Here is a 26,590-nt window from a genome sequence, read left to right as displayed (position 1 = left end):
CCTGTACCGATCTTGGAGTCAACCCTGTACCGATCTTGGAGTCAACCCTGTACCGATCTCGGAGTCAACCCTGTACCGATCTTGGAGTCAAGCCTGTATCGATCTTGGAGTCAAGCCTGTATCGATCTTGGAGTCAAGCCTGTATCGATCTTGGAGTCAAGCCTGTACCGATCTTGGAGTCAACCCTGTACCGATCTTGGAGTCAACCCTGTACCGATCTTGAAGTCTGTGCTGTGCCTGTGTGCTAAGCTTATGGTCAGAGAAACATCTGGTGGTGGTGATTCCGAGACAAAAGCTATGATGGCCTATGGGTCCTCGATATATGATAATAGATTGGCGAACACAATACACTGGGTATTCGAGTCGACAAAGCAAACATTGTTCTAGGGTTTATTAAGGCGAAACTACACGAAGTAAATAAATAATGTATTTCTAACTTGATGACCGACACACAAAATGAACACAAACAATGTGGCCATGTGAATGTGATTCGGAAACCTAATCAATCGGCGCCACTTTGATGATGTTCCCCGAAGACTTTGGCTTCTCTCTGGAGGCCATCTTCCTGACAAGGAGCCAGCATATGTTTCCCAGGAACTCCACCACCTCCACAAGGGTGATCACCGAGCAGCCTACGAATAGTCCCGCCTGGCCTCCGATGTCCGACAACAAGTTCTCAAACTGGAAGCACAAAGAAGGCATCACAGAATACCTTGCGCATACTGTAACCTGGCGGTGTGTATCGTACCGTGTCTCAACTGTTGAATATCTCCAGCTAGAGCAAAACAAGTGAATCAAATTTCCAATAGGGCTTTATCATTAAGTAAGATTTACCAATATGGCTTGTTAATAAAGGAATCATGTCTAAATATCTTTGAAATAACGAGCTGATGTGATGATCTGCATTATGTGTCACGTGACTCACGGCGTATGCCCCCTTCTCTGTGATCTTCTCGTACTGGAGAGTTTCGAAGAAGACCTGCACCTGCAGAAGGTTCCTGCTGTAAGTCGAACACAGTGGGATACATTAAGCAAGGTATGACGGGATCTACAAGGCCTCCTGCTGTAAGTCGAACACAGTGGGATACATTAAGCAAGGTATGACGGGATCTACAAGGCCTCCTGCTGTAAGTCGAACACAGTGGGATACATTAAGCAAGGTATGACGAGATCTACAAGACCTCCTGCTGTAAGTCGAACACAGTTGGATACATTAAGCAAGGTATGACGGGATCTACAAGGCCTACTGCTGTAAGTCGAACACAGTTGGATACATTAAGCAAGGTATGACGGGATCTACAAGGCCTCCTGCTGTAAGTCGAACACAGTGGGATACATTAAGCAAGGTATGACGAGATCTACAAGACCTCCTGCTGTAAGTCGAACACAGTGGGATACATTCAGCAGGGTATGACGGGACCAAAATATTTATGCAAATACCAACCACATACAAGTATAGCTCTGACGCCCTCAAAATGCTTATACGTCGCTGATTCTGTTTGAAAAAAAGTATTCTGCTCTTTGACTCTGAAAGAAAAGAGAGTCGCCCTAAGTTACAGCGTTTGCTCGCCACGCTTGACATCCGTGTTCGATGCCATCTACTGATTAAAGTTCTTTCTTTCATTAAGCTCCACTGTCTTACCCAACATGTCTTGTGTGAATGTACTCGTAGTGTGAGACGGATGTAGCGGCGTCAGACGCAGTCATGCTGAACACATTCTATCTGATAATACAAACCTGATGTTCTCTTTTGTGCCCAGTATCTCATTCAGCCGATCGGTCCTGTTGGTTATCAGCCTCTGAAGTTCATCCTACGAACAGAAAGGAGTTTATTGAGTTTATTTTGTTAAATGAACACATGGCATACAGGGACCAGAAAAATGCCGCTCTCGGCATTATCACTTTTGTGACAAGGATTATGTTTGCTAGATGCCACTAAGTGATACTGACACTGGTGAAACGCACATGTGCAATATGTCACAAGGATCTCCATGACAATTGTAGGTCTGCGTCCTGAAGGTCAACAGAGACATGGCGCTGCGACACTGGCATATGTTTATCTGCTTTAATACATTCAAATATCATGATTATGAAAGCTAAGCAATAATAAGGCGTTTTGAAATTATCATGAATATCTTGTAAAAAATGTTTTTACCCGACTGGCAAACGAGGGAAAATCAGCAGTAGATATGGTTTGTTGATAAACATTCAATCTGAAATACAAGACATACAATCTGGAAGTTTATGGAAACGGTTATGAAATGGTTTCTAGTTGATAACTTGCAAATTCTTCAAATTAATTGAAAATTGTTCCACAGTACATGAAAGCGACAAAACGCCTTTCTACGGCCACAAGAAATATCTGCTAAAATCAGATTCGATTGTACCATTGTACGATTCTGACTTTATCATGAGCATGTCTTTATGAATCACTACGAAATAATGATGATACCAAGTGTTCGCGAAAAGGTGAGCGTATCCTGCCCAACAAGAGACACCCGTCACAAACACAAGTAAAGGCAAGTCAACTGTTCACCAACTCGGACATCGTTTGTGTCACTGATGCGTCAAATTTAGAAATGTCCACCACATGTCTACCATAAAAGTTTCACTTTTTCTCTAGCAATATTCCTCCAGCTCCAACCCTTGGTGTTCACATTTCACAATATTTGAGGTACAATCGAGCGTGCTCTTTCTACCAAGATTTCAAAGAGCGTCATACAACTCTTGCTCAGAAGGTGTTACAACATTCAAGGCCTCAGTAAAGCTTTCAAAACGTTTTACGGTATGGACTTTCCAGCCACATCAAGCTAACACACCGTGATGTAACTGAAACATTGTGGCGTAACCAAATATAACCACTCACTCCCCCCTTGCTTGTAGTAAGACGGTATATGTTATCTTAGAATTGTATAGCATGTTAGAAGAATTGTACTTACTCGCATGGAGGTGGACACTCACATTCCTCGCCAGTCCTGGCATAGGCTTGGTAGACGCTGTTGATGCACCTATCTGATAAAGACACATAAATTCACGTCCATGACATCGGTGAAACCTCGTTAATGTGAACCCCATTAACTCATTATAATGTCACAAGATATTTATAACATAGCCATGAAACCTATATCATATATATGAAACTAATACTAAAAAGATTAAACTATTATCATATGTAAATGAGACTGAAAACATATTAATGAAACTAATAACATATTATGTATGAAACTGACAACTAATAACATATTGTTGAAACTAAACACACGTATGTGAAACTGAATACATATGTGAAACTGATAACATATATGAAACTAATAACATATTGTTGAGACTGAACACATTTGTGAAACTGATAATATATGTGAAAGTAATAACATATTGTTGAGACTGAACACATATATATGAAACTGAAAACATATGTGAAAGTAATAACATGTTGTCGAGACTGAACTTGTTAATGTGACACTGATTAGGTTATAAATGAAACTGATAACATAAAATGCCGGGCAAAAAAAGTATACTCTTAAAAATAGGATTTGACAACAGGTTATAAAGTAGTAAAAATATCTATTAACAAGAATGTCGGGAACACAATCTTGAGTAGAAATACGTCCATTTACTAGACCTAGGTTACATTACGATGAAATCTATATAATTATACTCTGGCATGACATGATCGTGACATGATCGTGTACAGGTAGACTGGTCGGAGTGGGGACAGGTGATCAGGACAATGAGCGCAATGTAATCAGCTCATTGATTTCAGGAAAGGATCAAGTTTCGTCTCTACAACTCACAGTCCTCCTCGTTGTCACATGGTCTGCCGTCGAACGCGTCCGCGTTCGAAAACCGGGTGTCGGTGCAGTTGCAGCCCTTCACGATGGATGTCTGGAGACACGTCTTCCGACATGCCTGTAGATGAGTAGGAAACGAATATTTAAAGACAATTGCTTGTGAAAAACGCAAGATCGTTGTTAGTTTTACTAGAATATGTAATTACAACAGTTTTGTGTGTTAATGTTATACATGAAATAGTATAGCTCTACTGTATATCAACCACAGTAGCTTTAGAACAACAACCTACCAAAGCCGTTAGGGGGAGGGCAAAGGTGCAGATGGTCGCACAAAGTGTCCTAAACCTTGACCTGTTGTGACAGGCCGAAACGTCCTCTGCACTGGCCATCTCTACAATCACCTTTCAATGATCGGCGAACTGATCAGTGATGACTAACACTTGTAATAGTCACAGGTTCATTAAAAACTTCGGAAATCTCTCCCGTCACGTTTATCGTGTCGGCCATTTTGACGTCTTGGACTTGATGTAAATGTATTACGACGCGCTGTTATTGTGACTGACTGACTTACTGAGGTAGTTCGTAACAGACATCTCCCATCTAATGATAATATTATTTGAGTACATTTGTCCACACAAGTTGTTCCTGTTGAGCATGTTGAGCATACATGTCACCTCTAGGTTTGAGGAACTATTTTATTCCGCGATACAGCTGGTTGTTGTATGGCTGTCAGTGTAAACAAGAAGTCACACGTACTAAGTATAATTGTGTACAGAACAAAGTCTAAGTCTATTGAGGTAAAAATAGTGACATGAAACATTATAAGAATTGACTTTCACTTTGTGTGAGTTCCTTGGAGTAAGAACCTACATAGAGTGAGGACCAAACATTGTGAGAGCCCGTACTCTGTGAAGGTTCATTAAAGGATTGACTGTGTATTTTATCGGTTCATTGAGGTATGTATCGAAAAACCGATTTGCAAACTGTTTGAATCCGCGTGCGTGCGTGCGTGCGTGCGTGCGTGCGTGCGTGCGTGCGTGCGTGCGTGTGTGTGTGTTTGATTCTACTAGTCCGGACTAATACCGATTTATAGTGTTAGCCCACTGAGATGCCTAACATGAATACCCAACTCAGACACAGTATACTGACTACGAGTCGACCAGTCCTTGTTCTAGCCCCTTAATGTCGTGCGCCAGACAGGGTAACAACAAGTACCATCTTTTAACATCTTTTTGTATGACGCGGCCTGGGATCGACGCGCATCGAACACGATGTCTCTTTAGTCACACCGACAATCCGTTAAACGCAGACATTTGGTAATGAGATCCAGATGTCAAAATAACTTGATTTTGTTCTATGGCCGCAAAACCCGCATGGTAAGTTGGTCATGGTGTGACTCTATGTGCTACTCTATTTACTGGGTTGCATGTACTTACCTCCACAGAGTACTTTCCCTTGTATGCGATCTTCCCTCTTCTGACGCAATTACTGTATGGATGTCCCTTCTTCTTCACGACTTTCTGATCACACAAACATTGCATCACATAGAGATGTTACAGACTTAGGAGCATTTATTTGGGATGAAACGAAAGTGGGTAAGTTCACCTCTACAGTATTAAAGTAATAGTTAGAAAAGTAAACAATGCAAACTCATATGAAAATTGTCCCTGGCAGGCGGCATACATTCGTTCACTTCAATGTGTTCTGTGTTTATGGTAGTATAAACGTAAACCCTGTGTGCACACTGTTAATTACGGTTTTAAGTTTGTTTGTTTGTTCTTTAACGCCGCACTCAGCAATATTCCAGCTATATGACGGCGGTTTTACGAAGTCAACTCTATAAACAAATGAAAAAAATTATGTGCTTATTAATTATCAACACCCAAAAACTATAGATAAACATGTGAAATAAGTGACATCGTTCAGCCCAATAATGCAACACAAGTTCCTCCCATTCCGTCGTCAGCCAATCAGAAAACAGTAGTCCGATAGTAGGCGTGGCATTTTTCAAGCATTTGCTTGGTTAGCCAATCAAATGCCACGGAATCACTTGCAATTGATATACATTATTTTCATTGGACTATTATTCCCAGTGCGTCTTTGAACCTCATCCCACAAGTGTTCGATGGGGTTCAGATCAGGGCTGAGGGCTGGCCAAGGTAAGAACACGGATGTTGTGTTGTTGCAAAAAGGCCATGGTAGCTCTGGCAACATGGGGACGAGCGTTGTCCTGCTGGAAAATGCGTTGATGTTGTGCAAAAAATGGAACAACGTGGGGTCTGATCACTTGATCGATATACCGCTGAGCAGTGACGCCGTGTCCCCGACCTTGACCAACATTCAGAAAGCACATGGGTCCAAGTCTCGCATTAAGTCCAATCCCTGCCCATATCATGACGCTAGGTCCACCCCATGGATCCCTTTCCACAACGTTTGTGTCAGCGAAACGATCACCTCGACGCCGCCAAATTCTGACTCTTCCGTCTGCATTGAGGTCACAAATGCGACTTTCATCAGAGAAGATGACATGCCTCCACTCACGATGACGCCAATTGTGATGACCCTGTGCCCACTGAAGTCGTGCTTGTCGATGCCATGGTTGGAGAACAGGACGACGTGCTGGTCGGCGACATCTGAGGTTGTTGGAACAGAGACGTCGGATCACAGTGTCCCGGCTAATGTGTCGATTATGTGTTCCTATGGTCTGTCGAGCACTTTCACTTGCAGTTAGGAACGGATGTCGCTGGTGTTGACGGGTAATCTGCCGATCTTGTCGAGATGTGGTGACCCTAGGACGACCGCTCCGAGGAAGGTCATCTGTGGTCTGTGTAGCATTGTATCGACGCAGGAGACGGTAAATTGTGGTTATGTTAACGTTGAAATGACAGACTCTCCAGCTTCCAAACGTCCGAGAGCCTGGTTTCTCTGAATTAGAGCTTAGGCGTGGCATTGTTGACCAAGGAGTGGTAGGTCCAAGAATCGGCCACAGTTTTATACCAACAACAGTTCGTGACAGTTCGTGCATTTTCGATTTCGCGAGAAATGGGTGCATGATACCCACATATTCATTGAAATTGTGCGTTTTGGCGATTCGTTTTTTATGTTGCGTTTTTACTCGGGGCTTCCAAAATGCAACCAAAAATATTGATAACACCATCAGGCTTCACTGCATGCTAAAACTCGTATCAATTTATGGTTCCGTGTTTGTTACCTATTTGCTTAAAACCATTTGCGTTTCTTTTGCGTGTGAGTATATTTTTCGAAATTATTGTCAGTCTTTAGTAATAGTGATGAAGGTCATTAAGTTAGAGTAACGTAAGGCGTCTTTAAATTATTATGTAACTTAATGATTTGTTACATAGACATAAATAAACACATTACTTGTTATTGTAAATGATTGCGTGCCTGTATTGCAGTTTGTAGTATGTTTGTAAATGAACTTAATGGTGTTTTATACATACGTTTGTTGATCCATATTGTTTTTTTTGAATATTTTGTCAATTGTATATTTTTAAATTAAAACCCGAGACAGTGTCGCGGGGGTTACATTGACATCACGGCATGTCAGGTTGATGAGGGAGGAAAACCTGAAATAATGCAGGTCGTAGACGTTTACCACTTTGTGGAAGCCCACGAGCATTGGTATGGTGCTGACAGTGTGTCTTACAGTTAAATAGGTGGCAAGGATCTTTTCCAGCGCAATCAATATTTACTACACTTCCATTCAATATACTGATTGCTTCACTTAGTTTTGCCTTACCCGCCGTAAAAGTTCATGAAACCTTAAAGGAGAAGTCTTTCATGAGTCGGTTCATGAACATTCCAAGTCGGAGTTCCGGTGACCTTGACCGCCACGGTACAACGTGTATTTTCGGAACTTCCAAGCAATCAGTACAGACTCATGCTGTGTGGAGACGGACATTGCCATGCTAAAAAACAGCGCCTGGTGCTTGAATAGTCGGGACAACGTGAGGGCGTAAGATGTCACGATAACGCACACCTGTTAGATTGACCTGAGTATAAACAATATATACTAAACCGCAAAAGGAACGTCACCCCAAGTAACATTGCATGGGAAGTTGTCATTTAAACATCTGGGTAATTTTTGTCAAAGTTTCTAAAATTTAACATGACCTTGTCCGGAAAAATGATATTGTATGATAAAATAACAAAGCAGATTACAATAAAACCGATCGCCCAAACGCATCACGGCAACGGCCGTGGTAACCCGATGCACGTGAGTTCCATGCAAATTGAAATGCACATGCGTTTCACCATTTCTTGCCCTATAAATATCCGCCCAGATGGGATAACATTTATTCGTTATTGAATTGCTACCACATGCCAAGATTGACAAGAAATCAGCAACACCAAGCCCTTGGACGATTGCAAGCTGGACAAATCGCCCGGTAAGTAGCCAATGCATATCAAGTCCACGTAAGGGCTCCTGCAACGGTACCAGACCACCAACACTACTGATGACCGACCACGTAGTGGAAGACCAAGGGTCACCACCCGACGTCAGGATCGTCAGATTTTGCCACAGCATCTTCAAGATCGCTTTGTTACTGCTGCGGAAACTGCTCGACAGACCATGGGGACACACCAGCGACACATTAGTGCGGACACGATTGACGAGCAGACACCTCCACTGCCACAGGCCACACCGAGGACCCATTCTGACACCACGTCATCGCCGGGGCCGTCTTTAGTGGGCTACACAGCACCAGCATTGGCGCCAACAGCAGTGGAGAAGAGTCCTCTTCTCAGAGGAGAGTCGTTACTGTATCTGAACAGCAGATGGCAGAGAGAGAGAGAGAGAGAGAGAGAGAGTCTGACGCCGCCGTGGGGAACGTTATTCGGATGCCTGTGTTGTAAGGAGAGACACGTGGGATGGTACGAGCATCATGGTGTGGGGTGGAATTAGTCTTGCACAGAGGGACGGCCCTGTGGTCTTCCAGAACATCGGTCCAGGGAGAGGCATTGGTGTCACAGCAGCTCGGTACATTGATCAACTCTTGAGACCACACGCAATATTTCATTTGGCACGTCGCCGCAACCACGACTTTCAGCATGATAACGCCCCTGTCGACACTGCGAGAACAACAAGAGACTTCCTCCAGCAGAATCGCATCAGAACCATGCTGTGGCCTGCCCTCAGTCCCGATTTAAATCCCATTGAGCACCTGTGGGACGGGATTCAAAGACGGCTGAATGACGTCCGACCAAGGCCGACAACTGCAGCTGAACTGCGTCAGGCGTTCCTCCTCAGAGTGTGGGCTCAAGTGCCTATGGCCTTCATCAACCGCCTCATTCATTCTATGTATCGACGTTTCACGGCAGTCATCAATGCACATGGCGGTTACACGAGTTATTGACTTGTGATGCCATTTTCTCAGAGGCTAGTGTTGTGTTTCACTTTAAGAACATTTGACACTTTAATTTCAACCTTGATGATCAGTTTTGCCAAGTCTCATCTTTTAATATGTCTCAAAGTATGTTTACAGTGTTTGGACAAATAAGGTTTCTCATTTATCTATCCATGGTGACGTTTCTTTTGCAGTTCAGTATATGTTAACAAGAAATGACTTCCCATATCATGGCACTTCCTCAACCGAATCTGTCGAGTTCTTGAAAGGAACATAGCATGGCGCTCATTCTGTCGCTGACTCACATGAATCCGTTCACATTTCCTTTGAAGAAAGAAATTAAGTTCGCTGCTCCAACTTTGGGGGAGCCACTGATGTCACTACCAGTACTGCAGAGAATGAGATGCCACCGTATGGCCTTTTTGATCGGATTACGACAGGTCGTGTTCGTTTCATGTTTGTGGGAAGATTTCGCTTCAGTCTGTTGGGTTTGTTTCATGTTTTAATGGCAGATACGACAAAACGACGTCATTGCATTTTGAGTTTGCTCGCTTATCTTCAGTGTTGTTTGTCATATTCAGACTCCAATATTCTCCATTGTTCAATAAAACATTGATTACTAGACATAAGGTCATATGAGAAGAACATTTATGTACAACCCACAGAATCAGAAATAAGAGCAATTTCATTAGAAACCCATTTTGTTGGATGGTTATCTGATTTGACAGCACAATAAAATGCAATACAAGGTTTTCTTTGTTGCATGTATGTATCCTCTGGGAGTTTCTGCAAGGATCATTGATAAATAAGTAACATGTTTACACGCTTTACCTAGACATATGATTGTGTGACTTGAACCAACGTCATAAGCCACAGTTCCTTCTTTTCTTCCATAAGCCAAACTAAACAACAATCCCAGGCACATTGATCATGTCATAACAATCGACAGACATCGACAATGTGAAACGGAAGAACGGTTCAATAAATACTTATAATTAAGCTCCGCAGTCATGCAATCGTGTTGAAGAAGCGATCCATGTAATGAGCTTCATGACTGCCATGTGTATGGAACTATGTGAGGCTGTACGTTAATGTACAGGGACATGTTTACACATACTTGTTCCAAATGACAATGTTTACTCTTGGGACGTTTTAACACGCTAAGGGAACGACAAGTTTGAGAGCGCGTCTAGCGAGTACGTCGGGGGTGGCCGGTGGTTGGTGGGGAGGAGTAGGATGTTGGGTGGTTCGTGGGATGATTTTTGTTAATAATATTTAGAAAGGATATTTTATGTCATTGCTCCAAAACACAACTGTTTTTCTCTGAAAGGAGGAACCAAAAAGGTTTCTTTATATTAACAAATGCTTCTTTATTGCATCCTCCATGTCTAGCGAACAATTGGTTGTCGTATTTATAAACCTGGGGCAGAATTATATTTCTTCACTCCAACTCCCCTCCACCTCCCACACCCCAACCTCATCCTACTAAGAATATCAAAGCGGTTATCCCTACACCGTGTAGACAAGGCCGTGTTTTAGGGTTCGTGGCAGTTGAGGACAAAATGTCATAACTTTGAGCTTACCATTTGTAGCCCGACGGATGTGACCTTTCCCGGGGAAAGGTCGATCCCGTTGTCTTCCGGAAATGGAAACTGGTACGGCTCATGGACCGTCAGCCTGGCACCGGCTGTTCTCGACAGAGATCCTATGTATTCGTCTTGCTCGATCACAAGTTCCAAACTCAATCCTGCCAACAGAGGACACCTCACTGATATATGCTAGACATAGAAACTGACACGATTATTGAAGTGGACGTGTATTTCTCTGTGCTGGTACTACTTGAGAATAGAACATACTCGATTGTATTACATTAGCAACTGAAGGCAACAATTAACAGTAAATGTTAACGTCTCTCGTGCATGCGAGTTATTTTGACGGAGAATGCTACTGCAATGTTATTGTACAGTGACATACGTTGGTTTGTAGGCAATGACAGGTGCCATGTCAAGTCACTCATTATCTTTGGTAACACCTCGGAGCTGTGGTTTCAGTTTGTGATGGTTACAAAGGAGATAGACTTGATTTCTTTGATAAGCATTTACAGATAAATAAGCAATATTTCGTTGAAGAACCACGTGTATATAACGACGTAGATTTAATATATTTAATTGTCCTCGGGACGTCCTGAAAAATATGTTTTGTGATATTTTTGTATTGTTTTGGTGCCCTTAGACGATAGGCACGTGACCTAGGCATAGGACTGTGACATGGGGCTGTAACATAGGGTGGTGACATGGGGCTGTAACATAGGGTGGTGACATGGGGCTGTAACATAGGGTGGTGACATGGGGCTGTAACATAGGGTGGTGACATGGGGCTGTAACTTAGGGTGGTGACATGGGGCTGTAACATAGGGTGGTGACATGGGGCTGTAACATAGGGTGGTGACATGGGGCTGTAACATAGGGTGGTGACATGGGGCTGTAACATAGGGTGGTGACATGGGGCTGTAACATAGGGTGGTGACATGGGGCTGTAACATAGGGTGGTGACATGGGGCTGTAACATAGGGTGGTGACATGGGCCTGTAACATAGGGTGGTGACATGGGGCTGTAACATAGGGTGGTGACATGGGGCTGTAACATAGGGTGGTGACATGGGGCTGTAACTTAGGGTGGTGACATGGGGCTGTAACTTAAGGTGGTGACATGGGGCTGTAACATAGGGTGGTGACATGGGGCTGTAACATAGGGTGGTGACATGGGGCTGTAACATAGGGTGGTGACATGGGGCTGTAACATAGGGTGGTGACATGGGGCTGTAACATAGGGTGGTGACATGGGGCTGTAACATAGGGTGGTGACATGGGGCTGTAACATAGGGTGGTGACATGGGATTGTGATTTGGGACTGTGACATAGGATTATGACTTGGGACTGTGACATGGGACTGTGACTTGGGACTGTGACACGGGACTGTGACATAGGATTGTGACATAGGACTGTGACTTGGGACTGTCACATGGAATAAGATATCGCCTACCAAACAACGGTCCCGACTTAAACGAGCGTCTTCCAGTAGCCGTCTTGAATCCATTGAATGTGTAACAGTTCCCGTATAAGTTATTGTAGAACATCGAGAAGTTCCTGGAAAACACAACATAGGCAGTTTTAAATACGGATGGGTGAAATTATTCTCGATAAAAACATAAATAGTCAACATCTTACATCCTACGTCAGCTGCATGTTCGTTCTCGAACTTATAACCAAAGTTGTACTCCACGTCACACCTACATGACTCTAACTGAAATACTGTTTTTTGCAGCGTTCAACTCATAGACTCTTGCTTCAGCAAACTGGAATACGGCTATGACCTGCGCCAATTTGGGCCTTCCTCTGCATTAACACTTCAATTAACATGAGGCACATTGCTATTAACGTCACGTTTACACAACACAATGAATGTTAACAGTTGGCCAAATATATCTTTGTAACAGTTAGTACTAATCATTAGCCCTCCACCCCCTGAAAAGCTTAGCATCACTCGATGTGATCACCCTTTTTGTAACTGGTTTCGTTTAGGGTAAGGAAACGATACATAACTTGGTACAAACAATTATACACATTCGCGGGTTCATACGCGCATCTAGAGTTGCTGCAACTTTTGTTAACGCAGAAAGACATAATAACTGAATAATCATTTGGTGACAAGTTTAGTGACTAATTTAAAGTGACCATTTTTGTGTCACGAACTATAACCACGGTAAATTGATCATTGGAAGTAGAATATAAATTTGGAACCCGTAGGCAAAGTTGAAGGAACATATCAAATGGGATATGAGTACTCTGAGTACACGTTTGGTAGGAGGTTTGTTTGGTGTCCTCTATCTTTGGTGATTCCTGGTCCCATTTTACTATCGTGAGGAAGAATCCATCAACTCTCACCAAAACTTTACAAACAATTAAGCCACACTGACAACAGAGGGTCTTGAACTTATATTGTGACCCACTCACTTGGAGCCGCAGGTTTCCCCGTTGATGGAGCACGACTGGAGCATCTCCCGGAGCTGGTGGCCCATGGTCAGTCTCGTGGTCATGTTCACCTTGACCAGGGCCATGCTGATCTGGTGGGCTGTGGACGACTGCCCCGTCTCCTTCCCCTCCTCCAGCCACGGCAGCTCGGAGGGCCTGTAGAATGACTCCACTTTCCTCGTCTACACATGCAGACACAAACATTGAGTTTAAGGGATCGTGAGGATGTTCAGTTTGCTTGTTTGTTGTTTAACGCTGCACTCAGCAATATTTTCCAGCTATATGACGGCGGTCTGTAAATAATTGAGTCTGGACCAGACAATCCAGTTATTGACATCATGAGCATCGATCCACGCAATTGGATGAAGATGAATTCACGAGGAAGTCACTTTTTTAATGCCGTTTTAACAGCAATCATGTTATATCACGGTGTGTCAGCTTAATGTGGGAGGAAAGTGCAAGGCGATGCAGGTTTTTAACCCACGACCATTATATGATGCTGGCAAACCTGGAGACCTAACCAAGGCGAGACATGGATTCGAACCCACGTTCACTGGAGTCTGGCACGCCTACGGGTGGCAACTCTACACCGTTAACTGCGGTACTAGCATCTACGACGACACACTTCCATTAAACATTACTTCATTCATTGAATGAACTTTTGGTTTTGACGCTTTTAGCAACACTCCAGCCGAATCATGGTAGGAGCGCGAGGAGATGTTCCCAGTCACTTTTCAAATTATACCATAGGGGGAATGTTGAACTTTTCTCACTTTTTATTTAAAACGCAATTTAAAGGTACAAACGTAGGTGATTTTAAAACAATCTTCTGATTTCTGCGTTAAAAGTAATTGATTGATTTATGGTGGTAAATAATGAGTAAAGCTTTATTTAGGTTTAACTCGGTAAGCACAACTGAGCCGATCCGCTGCTCAGGTCACGATCCGCACGTGCTTCTGCTACCACGAGGCGACAAAGTAAGACTCGCGAGCAATGGCGTCCAAAGAGAGGGTCGATTTCGAAACCCGTTTGGAAGAGCAATGTTTCAGCGATAGCTCTATCTCGAAATTGCTGGCGGAAGAGATCGTCGCGCCATGTCAACTTTTAGACTTAACTAAAGACGATATTGCCGAGTTAGGTTTCAAGATGGCACGGCGAAACGTCTTGAGAAAGTGGTTGAAGACATGAAATCCCCTTGTCATGACCACCAACAACAGCAGCAAGATAACCATGCTACCACTAAAGACCTATACTGTGCCTTTACTGATTTAAAAGCAGCTTTTGACTCTGTGTCACATAGTGCTCTGATGTACAAACTTTGGACTGGTAATATTAAAGGTTCTGTTTTTAGATTACTTAGAAATATGTATGAAAATGTGAAATCATGCGTGTCTCTGAACTCTGGATTTACTAAATTCTTTGACTGTTCATTTGGAGTTAGACAGGGTTGCCAGTTGGCACCATTTTTATTTTCATTCTTTATCAATGACATTGTAGATTTTTTGCAACAAGATAAGCAATGGTGTATTAGTATAGGTACTCTTCAGTTATTTATGCTGCTTTTTGCAGATGACATTGTAGTAATAGATAGTACAGTTATTGGTCTTCAAAGGATATTAAATAAACTTTCCAATTATTGTGATAAATGGCAGCTGCAAATAAATAATGTCAAGAGCAAGGTAATTGTCTTTCGCAAAGGCGGTCGATTAAAGAAATATGAATTATTTTCTCTAAATACATGTCCGCTTGAAATAGTTTCAGTGTTTAAATATTTAGGTGTACATCTTTCAAGCTCTGGTTCATGGTTTAATACACAGAAAACTCGAACACTCCAGGCCAATAAAGTTTTGAAGTCACTAAAAACAAACATTATCGATTTTCATAAGTTACTTTTACATGTTTTGACTCATGTATTTGATGTCAAGCTTCTACCAATCTTGTTGTATGGCAGTGAAGTCTGGGGGGTTCATCCTTCACCTGATATTAATACATTCCATGACAATTTCTGTAAACAGCTTTTACATTTAAGACGGAGTACACCTAATATTGTTGCAAGGGGGGAGATAGGTTGTTATTCACTTAAAGTAAACCAATATATGAAAATTATTAAAAATTGGACTAGATTGTTATTTCAAACTGATAATCCTATTTTGAAAAATGTCCATGATTATCAAGTGTCCTTGGCGGATAAAGGTATTGAATGTTGGGCTTTTCATGTAAAACAATTATTATCATCATATGGTTTTGGTTCTGTCTGGTGTAATCAAGATGTTCCAAATGTTAATAAGTTTATTGTTTGTTTTAAGCAAAGATGTATAGATATAGATCAGCAAACTTGGTTAAGTAAATTAAAAACATTTTCCAAACTTACAATGTATTCACAAATTAAACCATGCATTGTATTAGAAAGATATTTAACATCAATACCTGTTAGAGTATATCAATTTGCTCTTAGTTCTTTCCGTTGTTCTAGCCATAACCTAATGCTTGAAGAAGGTAGAAAAATTGGTCTTTCTAGAGATCAACGCTTATGTCCATTTTGTGTAGTCCGTGTAATTGAAACTGAGTATCATTTCTGCATTGAATGTCAAATTTACTCAGATCTGAGAAATAGTCTTATACCTAAGTACTACCATTCACAACCTTCATTTGATAAATTTTGCAGCTTATGTTTTGCCAAAATGAACATGTTATTCATAAATTAGCTTAATATATTTTTCTTGCTTTTCAGAAACAACAGTTTTTTAAATGTATGCAATAATTCAATTGTTTCACTATGTATATCACTTGTATTATCTGGCGCCTGCTATTGTTGTAATCCACTGTATCCATATTGTATAATGGGCCGGTGGCCTCTTTACTGAAATAAACTCACTGACTAAAGACCTAGCGGCAAATTCCGAACTGAAGCAACTACTAGAAGCTATCGGGTCGGCGTTATTGAATGACATCTTACATACAGACGATAAAGCGAGCAATGGTGTTACCACCACAACTACGGTTAAATCAGGTGAGAAAACATACTTTATACATGACTTTATTAGCCGGCCTAAATGTGTAGTCCAAGATAACGAAGAGACTTTTGGTTTATCAGATAGTAGTCTCCAAATTGTCATAAAGAGAGGAAATAGCAATTTAAAGCTAGAAGAATTTTCAATGTCACAGTGGATCTCAGCGAACGCAACAACATTCTCCGACTACTTGGAGAAGCGTTTAGACTCCCAGGGACTGTGTGAATACCTTGAGTACACAGCCTGTATCGGCGACTATTTACAGTCCCACACCGTATCATCTGGAATGACATTTGACCACATTCACCGGAAAACACAGGCAGAACAAGGAAAACACAGACAGAACAAGGAAAACTCTGGTGTCATATAGATTCGGGACATGGGACGGAAAAATGTAAAATGAGGCAAACAGAACTCACAGGGAAAGGATACAGTTTGTTTAAATTTCCAAATTCCAGGAGGGTGTAAATTTCAGAACTGCAAATATATGCACGTGTGTATTCAGTGCCACGGCCCCTTCCCCCAGTTTCAGCATAACGATTCCCATCAGCGGTCGGGAAACTATTAGAGCCATCTCCCCCAGGTCTACAGCCCAACCCCCTTTGTGAGCGTATTGATTGGCGGGACAGGGAACTTCAGGGAGACTTAGATAGAAAATTCATTTTAGGGGGCATTAAACATAACTACAGGGTTATAGATAGAAATGTTCAGTTTAAAGACGTGTATTGTAAAAAATCGAAATCGGCTCTTACTCCTGAAACTCGCGATAAAGTTGAAAGTCGATTGAAGTGTGAAATTTCACAAGAAAACTATATTATTACCCATAAAAAGCCAACGATCGTCAGCAGTATGGCAGCTATCCCAAAAGGCAATTCTGATGTGCGCGTTGTACATGACTGTAGTAGACCGGAAGGGTCATCAGTGAATGACTACGTCACTAAGAACTCTGTTGTGTACGACACCCTAGATAAGGCGACAGCCATGTTACCACAAGGGGGTTAGGAGGCGAAACTGGATTTAAAGAACGCGTACAGAAGCGTACCCGTCCATCCAGATTGCTATCCCGCGCTAGGGCTTCAGTGGCAATTCTACCGGGATGATCATGTGAGCTGTGTGTTTGACACCGAACTTCCGTTCGGCTCTTCTCGGAGCCCCGAGATTTTCCAACGCATATCGTCTAGTATTTCGCGTATGATGAAACAGTTTCAAATTACAGTAAACAACGGTTATAACGAACACGCTTATAACGAACTGACGGATATAACGAACTTACTTTTTGGTCCCGACTAGTTGCTGTTGTTATACTGTATATATGCTTATAACGAACAACGGTTATAACGAAGTAAAATAAGTAGTCCCTTTGAGTTCGTTATAACCGTACTTTACTGTATACCTATTGGGGGAATGCTGAACCTTTCTCACTTTTTATTTAGAAACACAATTTAACGGTACAAACGTAGATGATTTTAAAACAATCCTCTGGTTTCTGCGTGAACAGTAATTGATTGATTTATGACCCTATTTAGGAGTTTAATTGGACCATCACGCCGTCAGCGCGTGGCGCGTCATGGCAATAACTTTCAAATAAATCAGGTTAAAATCTAAAATTAATATATACTTTTCAAAAGAAGTCGATGAACAACGGAATATTTTATATGTCTATGGTTAATCAGTCATGGTTGACTGTATTGCAAAACATAGTCTTATAAGTGTGGGTGTTCTATAACTCGTTCAGAGTAGTATATGATGCTACAGTGTGAATGCCATAATACTGTTGTCCGCAAATATTCTTTTTGACATTTGATTTATGATCAACTTGTTTTGTGTCTCTTGTCTTGTGCAAATCTACAAGTGTATGTACTTGCATATAGTTGATTGATAAACACCGCTGTGTGTGAGTGAGTATGGTATTACGCCACTTTTAGCAATATTCCAGCAATATCTCGGCGGGGAGCAGCAGAAATGCTTTAACCACTAGGTTACCTCACCGCTCCCATCGCTGTGACAATGGTGTCATCACGGTTGATATGTGGACATAGGGAAACAACACATATGGAGACACGTCCTAATTAGTGTGGCCACATATGGAACGTTGATAACAATATCAAGTGTATTACAATGATTATCTATAGCATATGTTAAATCAGCTCTCATTTTAATCTTTTATGTATGTTTCGATAGTTTTCGTATAGTTTTCTATACGTGCACGATTGCGTGTGTTGTATGTATGATTGCATTTAGGTGAGCTCCTGGGGGATTCCAGGTAGCTCCTGGGAGATTCCTAGTATCTCTTGAGGGATTCCTAGTAGCTCCTGGGGTATCCCTGGTAGCTCCTGGTGGATTTCTGGTAGACCCTCAGGGATTCCTAGCAGCTCCTTTGGGATTCCTAGTAGCTCCTTGGGGATTCCTAAGAGCTCCTCGGGGATTCCTAGTAGCTGCTGAGGGATTCCTAGCAGCTCCTGTGGGATTCCTAGTAGCTGCTGAGGGATTCCTAGTAGCTCCTGGGGTATTCCTGGTAGCTCCTGGCGGATTTCTGGTAGACCCTGAGGGATTCCTAGCAGCTCCTTGGGGATTCCTAGTAGCTCCTTGGAGATTCCTATTTGCTGCTGAGGGATTCCTAGCAGCTCCTGGGGGATTCCTGGTAGACCCTGAAGATTCCTAGCAGCTCCGAAGGGATTCCAAGTAGCTGCTGAGGGATTCCTAGCAGCTCCTTGGGGATTCCTGGTAGACCCTGAGGATTCATAGCAGCTCCGAAGGGATTCAAGTAGCTCCGGAAGCATCCCTTGTAGCCCCTGGGAGATTCCTAGTAGCTCTGATGGGATTCCTAGTAGCTTCTGAGGGATTCCTAGTAGCTCCTGGGGATTCCTAGTAGCTCCTGGGGATTCCTAGTAGCTCCTTTGGGATTCCTAGTAGCTGCTGGGGTATTCCTGGTAGCTCCCGGGGGATTCCTGGTCGCTCCTGGCGATTCCTAGTAGCTCCTGGGGGATTCCTAGTAGCTCCTGGGGGATTCCTAGTAGCTGCTGGGGAATTCCTGGTAGCTCCTGGCGGATTCCTGGTAGCTCCGAAGGGATTCCTAGTAGCTTATGAGGGATTCCTAGTAGCTCCGAAGGGATCCCTAGTAGTTCCTGGGGGGATTCCTAGTTGCTGCTGCAGGATTCCTAGTAGCTGCTGAGGGATTCCTAGTACCTCCTGGGGGATTCCTAGTAGCTGCTGAGTAATTCCTGGTAGCTCCTGGCGGATTCCTGGTAGCTCCTTGGGGATCCCTGGTTGCTCCTGGGCGATTCCTAGTAGCTGCTGAGGGATTCCTAGTGGCTCCGAAGGGATCCCTATTAGTTCCTGGGGGGATTCCTAGTAGCTGCTGCAGGATCCCTAGTAGCTGCTGAGGGCTTCCTAGTAGCTGCTGAGGGTTTCCTAGTAGCTCCTGGGGGATTCCTACTAGCTCCCGAAGGATTTCTAGTAGTTCCTGAGGGATTCCTAGTAGCTCCGAAGGGATCCCTAGTAGCTCCTAGTTACCCTTAGGCTGATACAACAACTCTGATGTATCTTGTATACAGCTCCAACTGCTCACTTTGCAAGGACTGGGCATTTACTGTGATGTTATGTATGGCCACGACGGCAGCCGATATGACATAAATAACAACTAATCGTCAAGATTAAATATTTAATAACATACTCTTCTGGCACAACCCTTAATGGTGGGACGTTGCTCATGATATCAATCACTGGTTTGTCTGGTCCACACAAGTTTACAAGCTTTCGTGATGTAGTGCTTACTGCTTGCTTAATCGTATATATTTTGTTTTATATCTAAATATCTTTATAACATTTAACAAGTGTCACTATTATAAAGGGAACAATGTGAAATATTGATCGTATTGCTTGTATTACAATCTAAATGATACTCACGTTATAGAGATCAGGTTCTTGGTCACCGCTGTAATCGCCGCTGTTGTCGCCGCTGAGGTCGCCGCTGTAGTTGTCGTTGTAGTCGTTATAAGTACCACTGCCGCTCCAATCACCATCACCACTTCCGGAACCACTCCCACTCCCATCACCACTTCCGGAACTACTCCCACTCCCATCACCACTTCCGGAACCGCTCCCGCTCCCATCACCACTTCCGGAACCACTTCCGGAACCGCTTCCGCTCCCATCACCACTTCCGGAACCACTTCCATTTCCGGAACCGCTCCCGCTCCCATCACCACTTCCGCTCCCGCTCCCATCACCACTTCCGCTCCCGCTCCCATCACCACTTCCACTTCCGGAACCACTCCCGCTCCAATCTCCACTTCCGGAACCACTGCCGCTCCAATCACCACTTCCACTTCCGTAAATCTCGCCATTATTTAACGCTTCCTCCGATTTGTTCACAATTCGCTCCAACACCGAGCCTCCTTCAGAAAGTTTTGAAAGTTTTACGATATTCTTGTTGCATATGGTAACAGCAGGGAACTCTAAGGGAGCATGGAGCACCTATTAACGGTAAAACACTGTGACTAGTATTTGAAATACATGTATGCTTTAAATGTTAATCTCTGTACTTATAGCCCAACCGAACCAAATGTTGATAATATTCATCCTTTTTTGGAATAATATAGTACGATTTATATGATAAACTTGCCTTATCGAATGACTGCGAAACACAATTTCGAAATTTGTCCTTTTGCTTGTTTGTTTGCTGTTCAGCGCCGGCTGAATTGGTCTCCAGCAACCTTTGCTGGTCGTAAGATTGACTGAATGTATCGGGTGGTCAGATTCGGTGATTGCGTGTCGGCGGGGATCGTTGCTCACAATATCAATCACTGGATTGTCTGTTCGAGACTCAATTTTTATACACAGACCGCCTCAATATAACTGGAATAATGCTGAACGAGGCGTTAAACAACAACAACAAACAAAACAAAACAAAACACTAGAAACATAAGCATCGTTTCGTAAGAAAAGTAAATAGATTCGAACAATCTAGTTTGTGGTTGTCCTATATAAACGGACTCCCAGAAAAAAAGTACACCAAGAAGTATTTTGTCTGATTACCTTATAAAGTAAAAACCATAGAGATGAAAATACAACCTTATGTATTCGATGAAATAAAGCGTTTTGAATGAAAAACGTGCATTTTGCGAAAACGTCGTCTACACTCGTAGAACGAAATGTGAGTGCACAAATGATATGCCTTGTTCAACAGCAATAAGGCGAAGGAGGGAGCCACGCATACCCAAATGATAAGAACATTCGGTTGCACCTGTGTTGACATAACCAGGTAACGACATAACGACAGACAACAGACGAGGAGAGGAAGCCCCCAAAGTGACCACGCCCATTGAAAACCGTTATATCCACGGACTTCATCTCCGAAACCGCTTCATCCACGCGACCGCAACGTCATCGACGGCACTCGGACATCGTGTCAGTTAACACAGAGTGCCACGGCGATTCTTAGAACATACCCGATCAGGCCAGGCGAGTTCGGTGTTGGCAGGTTTGAGACTGTGGACGAGTTCTGTTCTCTCATGAGAGAGACGCATGAATATCCGGGTTAGAATAGGTCTTCAGCAACCCATGCTTGCCGTAACGGGATCGGAGGGTCAGGCTCGCCGACGTGGCTGATGCATGTCATCGTAGCCCAATTGCATTGATCGATGGTCATGATGTCAGTCACTGTAGTGGCTGGTCCAGACTCGAATATTTACAGACCGCCGTCATATAGCTGCGGCGTTAAACAAAATACAAACCAAAAATATGAGAGCAGGTATTCGTTGTTTTAAGCTGATGGTCGGCAGCATGTGTACAGACGTCGGCACCATGTGTACAGACGTCGAGGGAAACGCCTATTAGCCGAAGTTGAGCCATTTGGGACGGTGGTGTCCAGGTGTGGGAAGGAATCTGAACCCGAGACTTGAACCCGAGACCTGAACCCGAGACCTGAACCCGAGACCTGAACCCGAGACCTGAACCCGAGACTTGGACCCGAGACTTGAACACGAGACTTGAACCCGAGACCTGAACCCGAGACTTGAACCCGAGACTTGAACCCGAGACCTGAACCCGAGACATGAACCCGAGACTTGAACCTGAGACTTGAACACGAGACTTGAACCCGAGACCTGAACCCGAGACTTGAACCCGAGACTTGAACCCGAGACCTGAACCCGAGACCTGAATCCGAGACTTGAACACGAGGATGGTTATCATTCAAAGCAGCATGATTGCACAGAGGTATCGGTATGATGTTTTGCAACCCGCTGTGCTGCTAATTGTCCAACATCAGCCACGCGGTATAGTCTTCCAGGAAGATAACATTAGACACTGCAAGACACTGCAAGGATGACATGGGATTTCCTCCACAACACGAACGTTAATGTTTTGCCATGGCCTGTGTGATCTCCTGGCATGAACCCTATCGAACATTTGTGGGATCTACTACAGGCACGCCTGAAGGCGACCAGCGCCACCAATCAGTCGTCAGCTAACGTCATCGGGTCGACGGCGTCTTGTGGCACTGATGCACGAGGTGGTCTCAATAGCAAACATCCGATTTTGCAACAAGTCTGTTGTCACACATGTGTGTTTTGGCAAAAATAATGTGGATGATGTCATTTTATTCTTAAAACGTCTGCTTCTAGGGGGTGAAATTGTGTTCATTTGATGCTGAAACGTTACACTCATTACATGTATGGTGTCCATTTGCTTCATTCGGCTCCCCAAGTCTTGGCGTACTTTCTCTTTGACGTCAGTTTATGTTATCATGAAACAGAATATTTTGAAGACATACATTTGTTCAACCTATTTATCTTGATCAAGATTTGATAATATTTCTATACTTAACAACAAAAGTTCCTGTGGCACCAATATTTTAGTGTATTTTTCAAGCAAGTAAAGTTTGGTTTTCAATATTGTAGTACATGTATGGAATCAAGTCATAAAACCGCATCTGCTACAGAAAAGCATGCATTCCATGCAAAAGTTGACTTTTATGGAAGCCCCATGCATTTCACTACCCAAGAATGTGCCTTAACGGGATTCCATATGCATTGTTTAGCATCGTGCTGACAACAATCACTCAGAAAAACAACAAAATTACGCAATTATTCAACATTACGAAATGCCACACTTGTCCGAAAATGAGCGTCTGCGAGCCATTGGTATGCTTGAAGCAAGATCGAGTCAACGTAATGTTGCAAGACAATTTAACGTCCATAGAAACTCCATTTGGTGTTTATGGCACCGTTGGCAACAGACGAATGCTGTCAGAGACCATCCTCGGAGTGGCAGGCCACGCGTAACCAATAATCGACAAGACAACTGGATTCGAACAACACACCTACGAAATCGATTCCAGCCAGCAACAGTGACTGCAAGAAGCATCCCTGGCCTTTGACGAATATCTTCACAAACCGAACGTCGTCGACTAAGATGTGCAGCGCTACCGCGACGAGATCATCGGCCCTGTTGTTCTACCGTTTTTGTGTCGTCATGGCTCAGGATTTACCTTTCAACATGACAACGCCCGGCCTCATATTGCTCGACTTGTTCAGGATTCACTTCAACAAAACAACGTGAATATCACCCCCTGGCCGGCTCGCTCCCCTGATCTCTCACCAATCGAGCATATGTGGGATGAGATGGATCGGCGCCTTCGACGTCAACCACGTGTTCCACAGGGAACTCCAGGAAGTTCGAAACATGCTCCAGCAGATATGGACAGATATCCCACAGGACTTTGTGCGACGCCTGGTCCATTCCATGAGACGAAGATGTGTTGCTTGCATCGCAACCAGAGGCAGACACACACGCTATTAATTTGTGAATTGACACTTTGGCATGCTCATGTTTTTTTTAATGAAATCACACATTTTCTGAAGTCAGTATAGCAAATTAAACCATTTCAACACTTACAGGAGTCTTTTATCTGTTGCAAACCGAAATTGTTTCAGATTTGGTGAAAAACATATCTTTGCATTAAATCTTATACAGTGTCACAGGAACTTTTGTTTTTCAGTATATAACCATTGACAAAAGTGTCGGGAAATTTAAAGGCATCGGTACCTCCCTGCACTTACCTCTATCACTGTGTTGACGGGGTATGAGTAGTATCTGCTGAACAACGAGTGTATCTGAATACCACATAGCACGGCACAGGTGAGAAACACAGCTGTATAGAAAAGTTTCTTGATGATGTTACTTGATATAGCAATGCGATTGACGCCGTGCCCCGACCAGTTTTCCGAGAAGTGCGTCGCCTCATCCTTTAAGGTGTCCTTCATGATGACCAGTTCCCAGATGCTTGACGACACCGCTGTTTTTTGATGTTCCGGACAGGTTCATCCAATGATGACATCGAAATTTAATTTATTTGTTTTCTATACGCTATTTATATTCTATATTTCAGGGCCGGAACTCCAGAGTCTGAACACGGGTCAGTCGGAATCACAACACCTGAATGCACCTTCGTGACACCAACAAAATCCCGGTGTTATCAAGAGGCATCAAATCCAAGAAGTACAAATAGGATGACCACTGGTCAAGACCTTCATCAGCGCTGTCAGTGGTCTAATGTTGAAGATAGACACGTCCTCGACACAGAGCCGCTTGGTCACACTGTCACCTGTCCTGTGATCACAGTGAATATATACATTGTACATCTACATCACATCGTGTATTCCTCTGGGACTTGGCTTCCCCATGTGTTCAGCTCATCGATTAGACCACTTGTCATTGTCACTGCAATCCGTCGAATGACTTTCATTGCACATATTATTTATTCATCCCATGCTACTATCTGGGATAGTCACAGAAACTCATTGTCCTTCTCAAAACAATGACGACTCTATAAATATACAAGTGCAATATTTACTTCATTTGAATATCGGGGGCACGGGTGTCCCAGTCGTCTATGGCGCCGCGATTCGCTGTGCAGAGTGGCGTCCCTTGGGCACGCCAGAAACCTATGATTGTGGGTTCGAATCCCGGTTCGCCCCGATTATGTTTCTAGGTTTGTCGGTACTATACGCTTGCTCGTGGGCTTCACCAAAGTGGTAAAACGTCTGGGACCTGCATCACTTCGGGCTTTCCTCCCACATTAAGCTGACACGCCGTGATATAACTGGAATACTGTTAAAAGCGACGTTAAACCCAACTCACTCACTCACTCATTTGAATATTAAGGCGGTAAGACATTTGCCATTTGCAAACCAATCTTTCCAAGTGAATACCTGGTAATTTTATAAATTGTATATAGGCACTGTGCGTTGGTGGTTGAAGACGTCCTATCTTATATATGTTGTATGCTTTGTGAACGAATATCAATATATCCTTTCCATAACACATCTGTTGTTCTCCGGGTGTATTCCGGGTGGAATAGTCCCCGCAGATGTTTCTCGGGTGGTTGTACTGTGACCTGCTTAAGACTACCCCGACAGCTTGGCTCATTGCTCACGCTATCAACCCCTGGTTTGTCTGATTCAGACACGATCTGCCTGTATGCGGTGTACAACATCATGCATGTACTCTTGTAATCTGCATCCACAAAAACAACACGAGTATATTTTTCTCGGGGATATTAGTTTGTTTCTTCTGGCAAAGGCTGTCCCAATGCAGTGACAGGGCAATTAGTGTCGAGTGGGAACTTGCAATTGTCTGGTAATTACTCATTTGAGTAAAGGCGGCTTCGTCATAAGTGCCTTTACAACCACTGATATTCTACTTGTCAAGTCAGCTTTACTATTTAATATGTCTCTTGAGACCAAGGAAATTTATGTAAATGTTCTACTTATCAGATATAAAATAAGGATAAGAGATGTATCTTCGTTTAGGTTTCTACTTCTCGAGAATTCACTGTCGTTATCAAAATCGCCTCCGTGGTCTTGTGGTAAAGCGTCCGCCCGGTGAGCGGAAGGTCTGGGGTTCAATACCCGTCCGCGTCATACCAAAAGACGTTAAAAGATGGTGTACTTGTTGTTACCCTGCCTGGCGCTAGGCATTAAGGGGCTGAAGAAATTACTGGTCGGCTCGGAGTCAGTATACTGTCTCTGAGCGGAGTATTCATGTGAAACTGCGGCATAATATCTCAGTGTGCTAGCACCATAAATCGGCATCAGTCCGGACTGGTACAAGAAGCCACACACACCCACACACGTGCATGTACTTCGCTATAGAAGTACAATAATCTTGAACGCGACGTTAGACCTCACCTCACCTCACCTCACCTGTATGTATCAATACAGGTTGCATGACACAGGGCTGATGCCCATGGTCTCTCAGGACCCTATCCCAACGGAGTGTTTGTCATAAAGATTCTGAGATGCTGCCATGGCTTCTAAAACAATAAATCAGAAGAATGATGACGCCCTTCCAGAAAGCACAAAGTACAAGACTCAATTGGTTGT

The 26,590-nt window shown here is 43.3% G+C and overlaps 1 protein-coding gene across 1 annotated transcript; it reads right to left on the bottom strand.

Annotated features, from left to right (window-relative positions):
• Nucleotides 1–376: 376 nt before the first annotated feature.
• On the bottom strand, nt 377–24,899 carry LOC124134183 (degenerin-like protein asic-1). Its single transcript, XM_046498890.2, has 12 exons — nt 24,266–24,899; nt 20,109–20,678; nt 13,174–13,373; nt 12,203–12,306; nt 10,744–10,907; nt 5,228–5,311; nt 3,795–3,909; nt 2,940–3,012; nt 2,156–2,213; nt 1,738–1,811; nt 926–1,001; nt 377–681 (listed from the first exon to the last, which is right to left on the bottom strand). Exons 1-12 carry the CDS (start codon nt 24,467–24,469, stop codon nt 499–501), a joined length of 1,905 nt encoding a protein of 634 aa, XP_046354846.2. The 5' UTR covers nt 24,470–24,899; the 3' UTR covers nt 377–498.
• Between the last annotated feature and the right edge of the window lie 1,691 nt (nt 24,900–26,590).

The sequence above is a fragment of the Haliotis rufescens genome, unplaced genomic scaffold, assembly GCF_023055435.1.
Source record: "Haliotis rufescens isolate VD_foot unplaced genomic scaffold, xgHalRufe1.0.p SCAF_1, whole genome shotgun sequence".
NCBI lineage: Eukaryota > Metazoa > Mollusca > Gastropoda > Lepetellida > Haliotidae > Haliotis > Haliotis rufescens.
Note: the sequence above shows the minus strand (reverse complement) of the source record. Positions and strands in the feature narration are given on the sequence as shown.